Raw genomic sequence first — 12,663 nt, 5'->3', positions numbered from 1 at the left:
TTTAAAATGTTTTCAGCATATATTTCCCTAGTTTTTTGATAATATAATTTAGCCCCCCCAGCTAATTTTCAGATCATTTTCTTGTCACTTCTTAACTTTTCTCTTGCCAAGTTGCTCATTGTCTTTTTCCTCATGTTTTCAAAATAAATCAAACCAATTTTCTCACATTTCAGAGGTTTAGATGCTTGCAAAAGGCGCCTGAAAGCAGTACAAGAAAATAGCTGTTGATCCAGGTGTTACAGGGTTAAAATGATAGATTCTTTGAACAAGTCCTTTTCTCATTTATTGTAGACATGGATCATAAACTACAGGAACATGTTGGGTTTTTTTAAAAAATACCATAAGGAGAGATTTTCAGACTTTCTCTATGTTCCTTCTCTCTTGTATGCTTTATCCTCACTTCTTTTACATGACTTAGTTAACTTTTCCCTCCTTAATGTCCACTCATTCTTTTCTGCTCATAATTTCATAGTTTGTGGATGTATTGTTTGTGCATGTGTGTGTGTCTGTGTCCATTTGGTATGTGTGTATTTGCGTGCGTATTGATCTCAGGCTGGGCTGGGAACCCTGCTCTGTGCCAGCTTGGCTGATTAATGGGGTCGTCATGGCAATCGGACGGAATGAGGGTATGAAGCGCAGGCGGCCTGCCTCACTAGACCCCTACGTGCCGCCTGGCGCACACGCAGTCTCACACACAAACACACACACACACACACACACACACACACACACACACACACACAGATTTACTCTCCATGCTTTACACCTTTCTGACAGACATGTAAGTCACTCACACCACAATCCTGTCAAGTTTACTTTCCCGCATGTTGGTTCCCTCCCTAAAATTTCTCTGCATTATTCATCACTCTCTTTTCTCCTCTGTCCTCTTTAAATTCTTCCTCTTGGTGCTCACTTTGTTCTGCATTTCCCATCTCTGGATTAGGATCACTTAACTCTCATGAACTTCTGGCTAAGAGCTTCAATGAGCTACAAAACTTTCCCCTAAATTTTATGCACTTGCTCTCACCTCATACCCCCCCACGGTCCTCCCCTCTTTTCCCTCTTTCACTCTTTCTTTTTGCCTCAACTTTTTCCACTCACAATTGTCAGTACTTTGCAACTCTTCCACATTTTTCTGGGTATTCTCTCATTTTTTTCTTCCTCAATCCCTCCCTTCTCTGGTGTCTGTCCTCTTTTCCTGTGCATCCTCCTATTTCTCTACGTTTATCTCCTTCCACTCCACCACTGATTTCCTCAGCTCTTCTTTTGCATCTGCCCTCTTCTCTTACCATTCTTACAATCCCCTTTTACCACTTCCATGTTTAACCCTTCTCTACACCTCCTCTATCCCTTCTCTTACTCCCTTTGCACCTCCTTTCCCTCCTCCAGTCACACTTCTCTCCTCTTGCATCTGTCACTGCTCTTTCCTCCCTCTATCCGCTTTTTAAATCCTCCTGCTTCATGTATTTCCCTGCCTACCCCCTCCCTCCTTCTCCTTCTTTACTCTTCTGTCCTTTCCTCCCTCCCTTGGCTCTTCCAGATGTTACACTGTGGCCCTCGGGATCACTGGTAAAGTTAGACCACGTGCATACGTGTGTGTGTGTGTGTGTGTGTGTGTGTGTGTGTGTGTGTGTGTGTGTGTGTGTGTGTGTGTGTGTGTGTGTGTGTGTGTGTGTGTGTGTGTGTGTGTGTGTTTCACTGTATGTGGATACATATGTCTGAATATGGTTGCACGTGTGCCTGTGTGCATGCAAAACATATTTTTGTTTGTGTGTCTGTGCAACAATATGTGTGTGTGCATGTCAGAATGTGTGTGTGCGTATGTCAGAGTGTGTGCGCGCGTGCTGTATTAATACATCCCATTGATCAGAGCAGGACCCCTGACAGTCATCATCCCTGAGAACCATCTGGCCGACGCCTGACGCTCCCTCACCCAAACACAAGCTGACACCCTATTAATCTGCTACCGCCATGCATACATACGTGTGTGTGTGTGTGTGTGTGTGTGTGTGTGTGTGTGTGTGTGTGTGTGTGTGTGTGTGTGTGTGTGTGTGTGTGTGAATGAATGAATCAGTGAGAGCGTTCGGAAGAGAGTGTGTAATGTGTATGTAAGAGGTTATGTGTAGAGTATGCGTTAACATTTCTGCCATGTCCATGTTTCTGTGTATGTGTGTGTGTGTGTGTGTGTGTGTGTTTGTGAGTGTGTGCTCCAACGCCAAACCGTGCACACACATACGAATGTGTACACACACCACTCCGCCATCCGCCAACAACAGCCGGCGCTGAAGGGAGCTGAAGGGTGCTTGGAAATTAAGGTTATTACACAAATTGAGCCATATGGTCTAAATATTTCAGAGCTGAAATTTACTAGGCAATAAAAATGGCCCCTACCTCGGTAATGGTGTAAATTACAGCTTAACCACCAGCGCTAATGATGTCCTTCTGTACACCCCGTAACCAACCGTACATGAAGGACACATTGTTTAAAAAATACCCAGGAAAAGAGAGAGGGGGAGAGAGAGAGAGGAAAAGGGAAGAAGGGATGGGGATAGAGGAGGAAGGATGAAGTAAACAGGGGTAAGAGGGAAGTGAAAGAAGTGAGGGAAGAGGAATGTGAGGAAAGAAGAGAGATAGAGAGAAGGAGAGAAAGAGGGAGAGTGATTAATATAGAGAGTGGAGAAAGAGAGAGAGAGCTAGCAGCATGTTTACAATCTGTTAGTTTACCATTAAGAGCCCGTCAGAGAGCGCAGGACAGCGAGGGCCAGCCGGCGAACTGTGTCTCAAAGCCGACATGAGGTTTCTGTGTGTGTGTGTGTGTGTGTGTGTGTGTGTGTGTGTGTGTGTGTGTGTGTCACCTGCACAGTCAGAATGTGTGTGTTTAGGCATGCGCAGTTGGGAGGCGTATAAAGAATGGATATGTTTTCAAAGTATGTGGTGTATATTTACACATGAATGATCTGCAGGTGCTTTTAATGATTAGATTTAGATAAACAAGCAACAGTGTTCAACACACATACTGAACTCAGTATGAATACAGATGCATAATTCGGGAATACTGTATGTGCACATGCGTTTCAAACAGACACATGCTTCGATAAGCACAGGCACGCTGGTTCAGATGACATGATATCGACCTGATTATAGCCCAACACGGCGTTCTGATGATGTTGGCTTGGGTTGTGAAAAAGAATGTCGTGCGCGACAATCCATTGTTTTGTGCCATGTAGTGTGACATAGTAACAGACAACCGACACCGTGTCTGGGCCACTTCACAACATCCCAACAGAAAGTCTAGCATGTCCAATTTATTTATCTTTTATCCCCCATGACTTTCCATCACAGTCGTCACAGAGCAATCTGCTGCCACGGACAACTTGATGGTGATAATATTTCAGCTTAAACATTTTCTCTTCTTACCAAAGAGTAAAAAATAGAATAATGCTGGTGTGAAATAGCAGAGGCACTAAGCGGTGCCGTTAGCATCAAGCTAGCAAAGAAAGTTAATTCTTCACAACAGAGAAGGATTGGGTAAACAAACATATAAACTTCAAATGCAGGTCAAGTGATGACCTCGGCCCCTGTACGCATCACTGTCGTGCTCAAATGATGTTAAAGCTGCCCCTCTTGTGTAATAATGCTTAAGTCTACACTGGTTGCCTGGCAACCTCACACTGGCAACAAGACTGAAAAAAGCCCATTTCCCAAATGTTCCTTTACAGTGTGTCTCCAATGTATGTATAAGGGAGACACAAAAAGTGATAAACCAGTTAGTTTATGATGTTTTGCATCTGTTAGGTTTTTGTACCTCACAACTAAATTTCATTATTCTGGGCCAAGAAGACGTTGGCATGAGACGGAAAATGTTGGATTTCTCTTACTTAACAACAAAAATTGAAACCAACAAAATATGGACATTATCTGTCATCAGTATTCTACATAACATTGACATTGGCATTGTCCTTACATTTATTTTTTGTCATCCAACACACCTAAATCCAACCTAATATTAATATCACTGGTGGCCAGCTGCGAAACATTGTTAGCTCATTTTCCAACATCATCTATTTGCAGTGTTGCTGTGCAGTATTTTCATATTTTCTGTAGGACTGTCAGCATTAATGCAGTAATTGCGATGTAAGTAAAGTCCATATTTAATGCTTTAAAAAAAAATCATATTAATCGCTGGCCAACATTCCTGTCTTTAAGATAGAGTCAGTACAGGTATCATATGAAAGCAGAAGACCTGCAAAATCCAGTGGTACCAACCATGTCATGCTAGTTCCTCAGTAACGGGGCTGAATAATGCTCCAAAGTTAGGCTGGTAAGAAATGCTTTATCTTGTTAATATGGACTTCAAAAATGTTTTTATATGCAAAATAATAGAATTGAAAACGTGATTAAAAAATGCAATAATTTGCGATTAACTTTTGAAATTATGCTATTAATTACGATTTAAAAAGTTAATTGTTTGACAGCCCTAGTTTTCTATGTCTGCAACACATCTCATGAATTCACAGAGGTTTTGCTGTTGTAAAAGTTGTGAAGATGTGTTTCTCATTTTGCTTTTGTTTTGTCTATTTGCATGTTTGGTTTAAGCGGCAGTCCACAGAACTCTCTCAACATGAAAATCACGAAATAATATAGACAGATATAAAAAGAAAGTATTCAGACTTCTATACTTTACATCATGTATTTCAATTGGACTGACCTGTTTTAGCCAAATTAAATTTGAAGATGAATGGCATGACTGGACAGCAGCATTACTCCTGCACTTGTTGCTTTACACCTCTTTTATTTTCCTCTCAGTTGTCCTCTTTGCGTCGCTTAACCACAAAAGAGACGGAGCGGCGGATAGAGGGTGGTCAAAGGAATAGGAATGACAAGGTTTTGCCCTTGTTCTCAGTGACACCCTTTAACAAATGAGGGAGACAAAAGAGTGGAGGCAAGAGAGCAATGCAGAGCTGAGTGCACAGAGGGTGAGGACAGAGGGATGAGGAGGTTGAGAGGGCAGGAGGAGACAGGTGAAGAGAGGAAGGAAGGATTAGAGGAGAGAATAAGGAGACTCAGATGCAGAGTTCGTTGGGCCCTCGGCCTATCAGACCCCTTAGTTCGAGGTCTCCAACTCTGATTGGAGGGCTCTCAGCATTCTGCATAAACAGCCAAATAATCAGGCTGCAACACTCCCTCTTCTCCTCACTGCAATCTTTCCCTCTGTCTCACACCTCCTCCCTCTATCGCTCCGTACGGCTCAGTCCTCCCTCCATCACTAAATTTCCATCTGAGTTTTCTCTACCTCTGTCCCAAATTACAGTTTTTATGTTATTCTTATCTTTCCCCCCTCCACACCCTCTTCTTCTGTCTCCCTCTCACTCTTTCAAGTGATTTTTTTTCAAGTGAATTTATATTCTCCTACTTCCTTTTCCTCCCTCTCTCTCTCTCCCTCTTTCTCTGTAATGACAGGTTGTGTGTTATTGTGTGTCTGTCTGTGAAGAGGCCACACCAGTGTAGTGCTCTCCACTCGTCTTAATGGGTGTTTAGTGCAGCAACTGCGATATGATGGTCATCACTTTAGAGGAATGCTGAGTGCGAGTGCTTATAAGAGACACGGAATAAAAGGAGTTTAGTATGTTTGTGATGACTGAGTCCATTCAACTCTGGAGGAAGGAAAGTGTGTCTGTGAAAATTTGTAACTGAATCCTCGTCAAGTGTTTGTTTTGGAAGTGGGCTGTAGTCTGGAAGAGGCTTTCACCCTTACAGCCTGCACATGAATGCTGCGTTTTTATATATTGATTATCGACTGGGTGTTATGTTTTTGTCTCCCATTCATACATCTGAACCTTGAGTTATGGGTTTATGCAGTGCTCTATTTCTTGCTCAGGAGAAGTCCAGTCAGTTATGTGAAAAATCTTATATTCACTGCCCTATAAATGACTTCAGTTCAGCTTAGTTTTACTCTAGTTTTGTTCTAAATATCTACCAACCCTAAGACACAAGGTAAGATCTATACTTTCATTGTTAAAAACAACAAAAATGAGTTTGGTTATTCTTCTGCAGCGGAAAAATAGTAAAAATAAGTTAATAAGTTACAATAGAGATGGTACAAAGTGGCTAAGTGCAAGTATGTGTGTAAATTACTGCTCTCTACAGTCAGTTTTTTTCAGTCAAGGTAGTAGTCAAGTAGAGGAAGAGGATCTTTTTGCTATACCAAGTAGCCATGTAAGGCTGGCTGATAACGCTTTAGTTTTATCATGTTCAAAATTTTAATATCGTTCCATACTGGTGATGCTCTACGATAAAGGAAAATCATAATTTCTTTATCTGTAGCTGAAGTCATGTGGTAATTTAAAGATTTGGAGGACTGAACAGTTATAATACCTTTGTTAAGGTAAATTATATAGAGATAATTATCATTACATTGCCCTGCCCCAAGTCATATAGTTAAACTAGCAGTCCTGGTAAATAATACACAACAAAAACTGTATTGATTTGTGCCCTGCCTAATAAAATAAAGCTTGGATAAAATTGCATGCATTGATAAACACATGCTCCCTCACTTCAATTTCAGGAGATATCTGTGGATTTTTAAGCATAATGTCCCTCACTCGCCAGAATTTGTCCACTGGTCTTTGGCCACGTCATGCACACACACACACACACACACACACACACACACACACACACACACAAATATATACACACTAAATTTGCTGTTCCTGGGGTTGAGAGCTGCCAAAGCCAATCATGGCTGTCGGTGTGAAGTGGGCATGCCTGTTCCAGACCCCTGCAGTCCCTCTCTATGTCTGTGCTGGCTACAGACAAAACACATGCCTAATGGCACTCTGTGTGTCTGTTAGTGTGTTTCCGTGTGCGTGTGTGTGTGTGTGTGTGTGCGTGTGCCGCTCGACCGTCTGTATGTGTCAGGGTTTGTCTAACGCACACTGACTAGCAGGGACACCCACGCAGGGCATTTGCAAACAGACACAGGGCAATTGCTCCAGCAGCATTGAATTAGGCATGCACACATAAATACGTGTGCACACACACACACACGCACAAACTTGGCTTGAGAGCTTGGCATGGGGTGCGAGAGAGCAGCGTGTGGTGCACTGGCTCACCTCAGAAACCTCCGAAAACAATTACTGCTCTCACAGGGCTGGTCAGGGCACAGCTTGTACTAATAGACTGGACTAAAGAAGTGAATTGAATTGAATTGAACTGAGCTGAATTGAATTGAGCTGAATTAAACTGAATTGAAGCATATCTGATCATAGCATGTTTTACCACACACTGAAAGAGCTAAGGCACATAAGAAAAGGTGAAACAGCAGGGTGCTTTATTATCTCTCCACGACTTAATATGATGGAGCGGTGAGGCCAGAGAAGGCCTGTGAAGTGAAACATCCCGAGGGCACACCAAGTGGACCCCATTCACCTATCATTAGGCATGGTCCTTTCATGTATGTTCTTAGGCACGTTACTTTTACCTGTGTGTGAGTGAGAGACAAAGAGAGAGAAAGAGAGCATGTGTGTGCGTAGGTGCATGTATATGTGTGTGTAGCCATATGCTAATGTTGGTCCGTCTCTCTGTCTCTGTCTCTCTGCGGGGCCCAGTGCTGGGGCCTTTGTGAGATAATCAGCATAATTCTTGTGACAAATACACATGGTTATTCTTAATTAGTATCACACACTGTCCCCCCGGCCGCACCATGCCTCTCCACCTGAATATCACACACACACGCACACACACAGCTGTGCACTTGCACGCACACACACACGTGTGCATTGGAGGGACACATGGGTACAAAACAAGATGCATGCAGATGTGGGCTTGTTAGGATACATGCAAAAGCAAACAAATAAAAACCAATCCTGATACATTAGCACAAGGTTCAAAGAGCACACATGCACGCTGACCCTTTCATATAGGCTACCCATGCAGAAACACACACATTATCCACAGGACCCCTGCTGCAGCTGGGCTCACACACCAAAGAGAAAACAGAATGAGGAAATAAAAGATTGAATAAATTGCTTCCTTGCCCTCAATGCTAAGTTGTGTTGAACCATGTAAGATCTGAGGGCTCTTTAATGTATAAATTAGCAAGACCTCTTCCTGTCTCTTCTCTTCTTTACTCATCATTGTCTCTTTTTCTCTCCCTCTGTCTTGTTTACACCTTTCCTTTACATCTGTGCAAATCTCTCTTGTCCCCTCGTCTCTCCTGCCCTCTCTCTTGACTTCTCGCTCTCCCTCTGTTCTTTTGCATTTGGCATGATTAACCAGTGACTTTGATCATCCACACACACATGTACACTGAATTTAGGTTGACGAGAACCTTTTGCTTTCATATTTTACATTGTAGCTATTCATATGGTCTTTATAGGTTGGCCTCTTTTTTTCAAGTAGAAACACAACCATTTATCAAAAGCAGTTTTTGCTCTACAGTCTCTGATAATCATTGCAACTATCAGTTGCTGAAGCCGCAGCAAAAATATAAAATCATTTCACTACAACCAAGCCTAGTTATTACAGTGAAATCATGAATACCTATTGCTAAATTGCAAAAAAAGCTCTAGCCCCACAATTGGAGCGCAATTCATGTCTTGATATGTATCCAAAATAAAACATCCATTTAGTAGCTCCGACTGTTTAATTTTCCACGCATCAAGGTCAAATGCTGTGTAGTACACACAAAGCACAAATGTAGCATATATGAGAAACTACACAAATAAGGTTGGGGAACTGAATTCCATCTTTAGTATTTTCCTTACTATTAGCTGATATTAAATTGACCTTATCCCAGTTATTCATGACAGTATTTAGTTTTTTGTGTATTTGTTTGCTTACACTTTCATTAATATGTGTGTTATATGATGCCACGAAAGTGTGTGTGTGTGTCTCTGCACATGTGTATGTATGAGAGAGAAATAGTTATTGAGGGAGCTGTTAATGTAATGTAATAGTAGTGTGTTTTAGTGTTACACCGTTTGATTACTGCCTGTCTGTATGTGTGTATTTGTGCGCACTTAGCAGCAGGCTGAGGTGGTGGATTTCATTGTGCTTGATTGTTGAGTATTTGTGTGTGTGTGTGTGTGTGTGTGTGCAAGTGTGCAAGTGTGTGAGTGTTAGGAGGCCGTTAATGTGGTGTGTTTCAGTGATAAAGTGTTTGAATGTATTGCCATCTAGAGGCGTGTAGCAGAGTCTCCATGCTCCTATAAAAGCTGCCAGCGCCAGATGCTGCTATTGACAATGTGCATATGTTAACTGCTTTATAGGCCACATGCCTCACATATTTCACTGGCTTTTAAGGTAGAGAGATCTCTCATTCTCGCTCACTTAATCTGTCTCTCCCTTTTGCCACATCTATCTTTTTTTCTCTCTCCCACTTTAGCTTTCTTCCTTCTTTTTTTCACAGATTCACTCAATCTTTCTCTGTCTTTCTCTTTCTTACATTCCCCCTCCTTCTGTCCCTCCTTTTTTATTTCCTTCATCAGTTATTAACTTACTCACCTCTTTTTCTAATTCTCTGTCCTACATCTCCTTACTTATGTACACTTCATTTCCTTCCTTCCTTTTTTCTTTCGGCCTTTATTTCTCACTCCCTCCGCCCCTTTTTTTCTTTTTGTCTCTCTCCACCCTTATGTCTCTCTCTTTGCGTCCCTCCCTCTCTCTCTCTACTGAGAAGTGCTGTGATTTGCAGGAGGATTTAGCTTGTGTCTAGGTGTCTAGGGGCTTATTAATCCTATTTTACTGTGGATGAAAAACACGTTGGCTCCCAGACATGAAAACAGTGAATACATGCATTCTGGTTGTTGTTCAGACAGTTCATCCTTGGTGCCACGCTACGGTGATTTGTCAGGGTTTTCATTTGATTCAGTTTGAATTGGAGCCTTTTTTGATCCTCTTGCCGCTGCATTGAAGTGGGTTACCAGTTAATCTCTTTACATATGCTTGCTTATTTGAAAGCATACAATCCTGAACAGACAATTTTTAAAAAACTGCAGACTCAACACATGAAGAAATATAGCCTCCTATGTTGTACAATCACACAAATACGTTCAAACACACACACACACACACACACACACACACACACACACACACAGAAGCATCACTCTCATAGCTGCTTTAAAGCTCACAGTCGTAAACAAACAAACAAACAGGCAGTCCTGGAGCCTAGTGCTCCCTGACTACCATGTCATCGCACGCCAGGGCCTTTTGAAACAACAGTGTGTCTCTTATCAATTAGTAAATGGTGTTCCCACTGTATCACACACACACACACACACACACACACACACACACACACACACACACACACACACACACACACACAGACATACACACTGCCCCTGTGTCTGCCAGGGTGTTGGGCTGGGTCCCACTGCCTAAAGCTACTGGCAGACTCGCTCCGCCTGTGTTTCTGTGTGTTTGTGTGCGTATGTGATATGAAAGGGTGCATGTGTGACATAAACACTCAATCTGGAAGCTTTGAATTCACCCATAAGGGACGGCCGTCTGCCTGCCAGTCTCTCTCTGTCTCTGCCACTTCTCTGGTGTCTACTTACTTCACCATGGCAGAGCCTGTATGTTGAAATGTTGATATCACAAATCCCATGTCATGTCATCTTAGCTCGCCATTGTTTCAGCGTTTCTTTTCATTCCCCCATTTTAATGAGTAATGCACTGGTTTTTATTCATGCAGGATTTATTTGTGAAACTAACTCGTTCTCCACTCTTACTGTGGTATGCTACTCACTTTGCTTTTACCCCTTTCCATCTCTGCTCTTTTTCCTTTGTCCTTTGAACTCTTGCCCAATCATTAAATTGTCTTTTCTATTTTCTCCTCTCTATCTCCCTCTCATCCACCTCTTAAACATTTTCCTTTTCTTACCTCTCTGTACCCATTCTATCTCTTTGTATATCCAACCTTTGACACTTTCTCTCAGGGTTCAGTCTTAGAAGCAACAGTCTTTGGCTTTGAACCGTACACTCAGTATAGTCTTCGAGTGGAAGCTGTGAACGAGGCAGGTAGGTTGGATATAACCAGTAACTCATTTGAAATATTGGGAATAAATTATATTAGCAACATTCCTTGAACCACTATATTGAGCACAGATGTTTTGCACCCCTTCAGGTCGTGTGTCCAGTCCATGGGTAGCCATCAGGACCCTGGAGGCGTCTCCGTCAGGCCTGTCTAACTTCACAGTGGAGCAGAGGGAGCAGAGCAGGGCGCTACTGTTAAGCTGGACTCAGCCAAGTGCTCCAAATGGAATCATCACGGTACATTCAATACATCCAACAAACACACAGAACATATCACAAAGTGTATACACAGCATTTCGCAGGTGAAGCGGGCACGGGTATGCATTCCAGTCAAATCACTGTAACTCAAAACGAACTCAAGTCACAAATTTGAAAACTTTAGACTTGACAAAATCAAAAAGAAGACTTGCAATTCCACTTGAACTTAAACACCAATGACTCCTGACTTCACCTGGACTTGAGCCTTCTGACTTAAAAAATACTTGAAACCTTCCCCAAAGCCCAAAGATTAAAAAGTATGTTATTAAAAAGTGTTACACAAAAAAAATAATTTCCCTTTATTTCCTGAATCAGCTAACATTAACACTACTCAGTGCTAGCAAGTTGACATTTAATTGTCCAGATTCACTGCTGGAACCAATCTGACAGCATCCAATCCAGTTGCAGGAGAACTAACGGTATATTACTGAGCAACAGTTTGGAAAAAATGATACCAACGATCACTTTGTTGCCTACATAAATTACAGGCGGCTCTAAACTCAAAGTTTAGGATTTGGGATTTGACTTGGGACTTTTTTTGTCTTGACTTGGAACTTTGGACTTGCAAAATAATGACTTGGTCCCAAATCTGGACTGTGGTCCTTCAATAAAAACAGTTCTACAGTGCAAAGTAGAAGAGGCAGTGGAAACGGCAGATCGATACCAGTAATATAAATAGACCCACATACGAAAGCCCGCAAGTACATGTAAATGTTACCAGCTTACACAATTTACCCACGTACTGTAATTCGGACACTTATTCACATATACCTGTGCATGGAGGTACATAACATACATGCTTTATGTGCAGCAATAGGCCAGCACGTGCAGCATTACCACAAAGTATGACATTTTCCCTGTACTTCATGACGTCTTCCTCTGTCTCACCTGCTTGTCATCTTTGCCTCTCCTCTGTTTCCTCTAAATTCTGCTGTAACTCACCTGCTATTGTCTCCTCTTTGTCTCCTCCTCTCCCACTGCACTACATGCCTACCTCCCTTTCCTTCCTTTCCAGATGTACAACTTGTACAGTGAGGGGAACCTGGAATTCAGTGGACTATCACGCAACTTCCTGTTTCGTCGCTTGGAGCCATGGACCATGTATACTTTGACTCTTGAGGCTTGCACATTAGCAGGCTGCACACGCACCCCGCCTCAGCATGTCACCACAGCAGCAGCTCCACCTGCTTCCCAGCCCCCTCCCAGGCCTGTCTTCATCGGCCCAGACCATGTGTCACTTACCTGGGGCCCTCCCTCCCAGCCCAACGGGCCAATTGGAGAATATTTCTTACTGGGGAGAAGTCTGGAGGACGTGAGCAGGGGAAGAAGTAATGAAGAGGATATTGAAAGGGGAAAGGTGGG

The 12,663-nt window shown here is 42.5% G+C and overlaps 1 protein-coding gene across 3 annotated transcripts in view; it reads left to right on the top strand.

The window, feature by feature from the left end:
- The window catches only part of ush2a (Usher syndrome 2A (autosomal recessive, mild)), a 242,465-nt gene that overhangs the window by 201,975 nt on the left and 27,827 nt on the right, over positions 1-12,663 (top strand). For all 3 annotated transcript variants that reach the window (XR_015776845.1, XM_042488321.2, XM_088079180.1), the window contains exons 75-77: positions 10,947-11,028; positions 11,135-11,280; positions 12,317-12,658. Coding sequence is in view for 2 of the 3 variants with exons in the window: in XM_042488321.2 (XP_042344255.2) it covers positions 10,947-11,028; positions 11,135-11,280; positions 12,317-12,658 (570 nt within the window). In the remaining variant the exon portion in view is untranslated. The remainder of the gene's footprint in view (positions 1-10,946; positions 11,029-11,134; positions 11,281-12,316; positions 12,659-12,663) is intronic.

The sequence above is a fragment of the Plectropomus leopardus genome, chromosome 1 (genome assembly GCF_026936395.1).
Source record: "Plectropomus leopardus strain MGB_pleo_1.0 chromosome 1, ASM2693639v1, whole genome shotgun sequence".
NCBI classification, from domain to species: domain Eukaryota; kingdom Metazoa; phylum Chordata; class Actinopteri; order Perciformes; family Serranidae; genus Plectropomus; species Plectropomus leopardus.
This window is presented reverse-complemented; position numbering and strand designations above follow the sequence as displayed.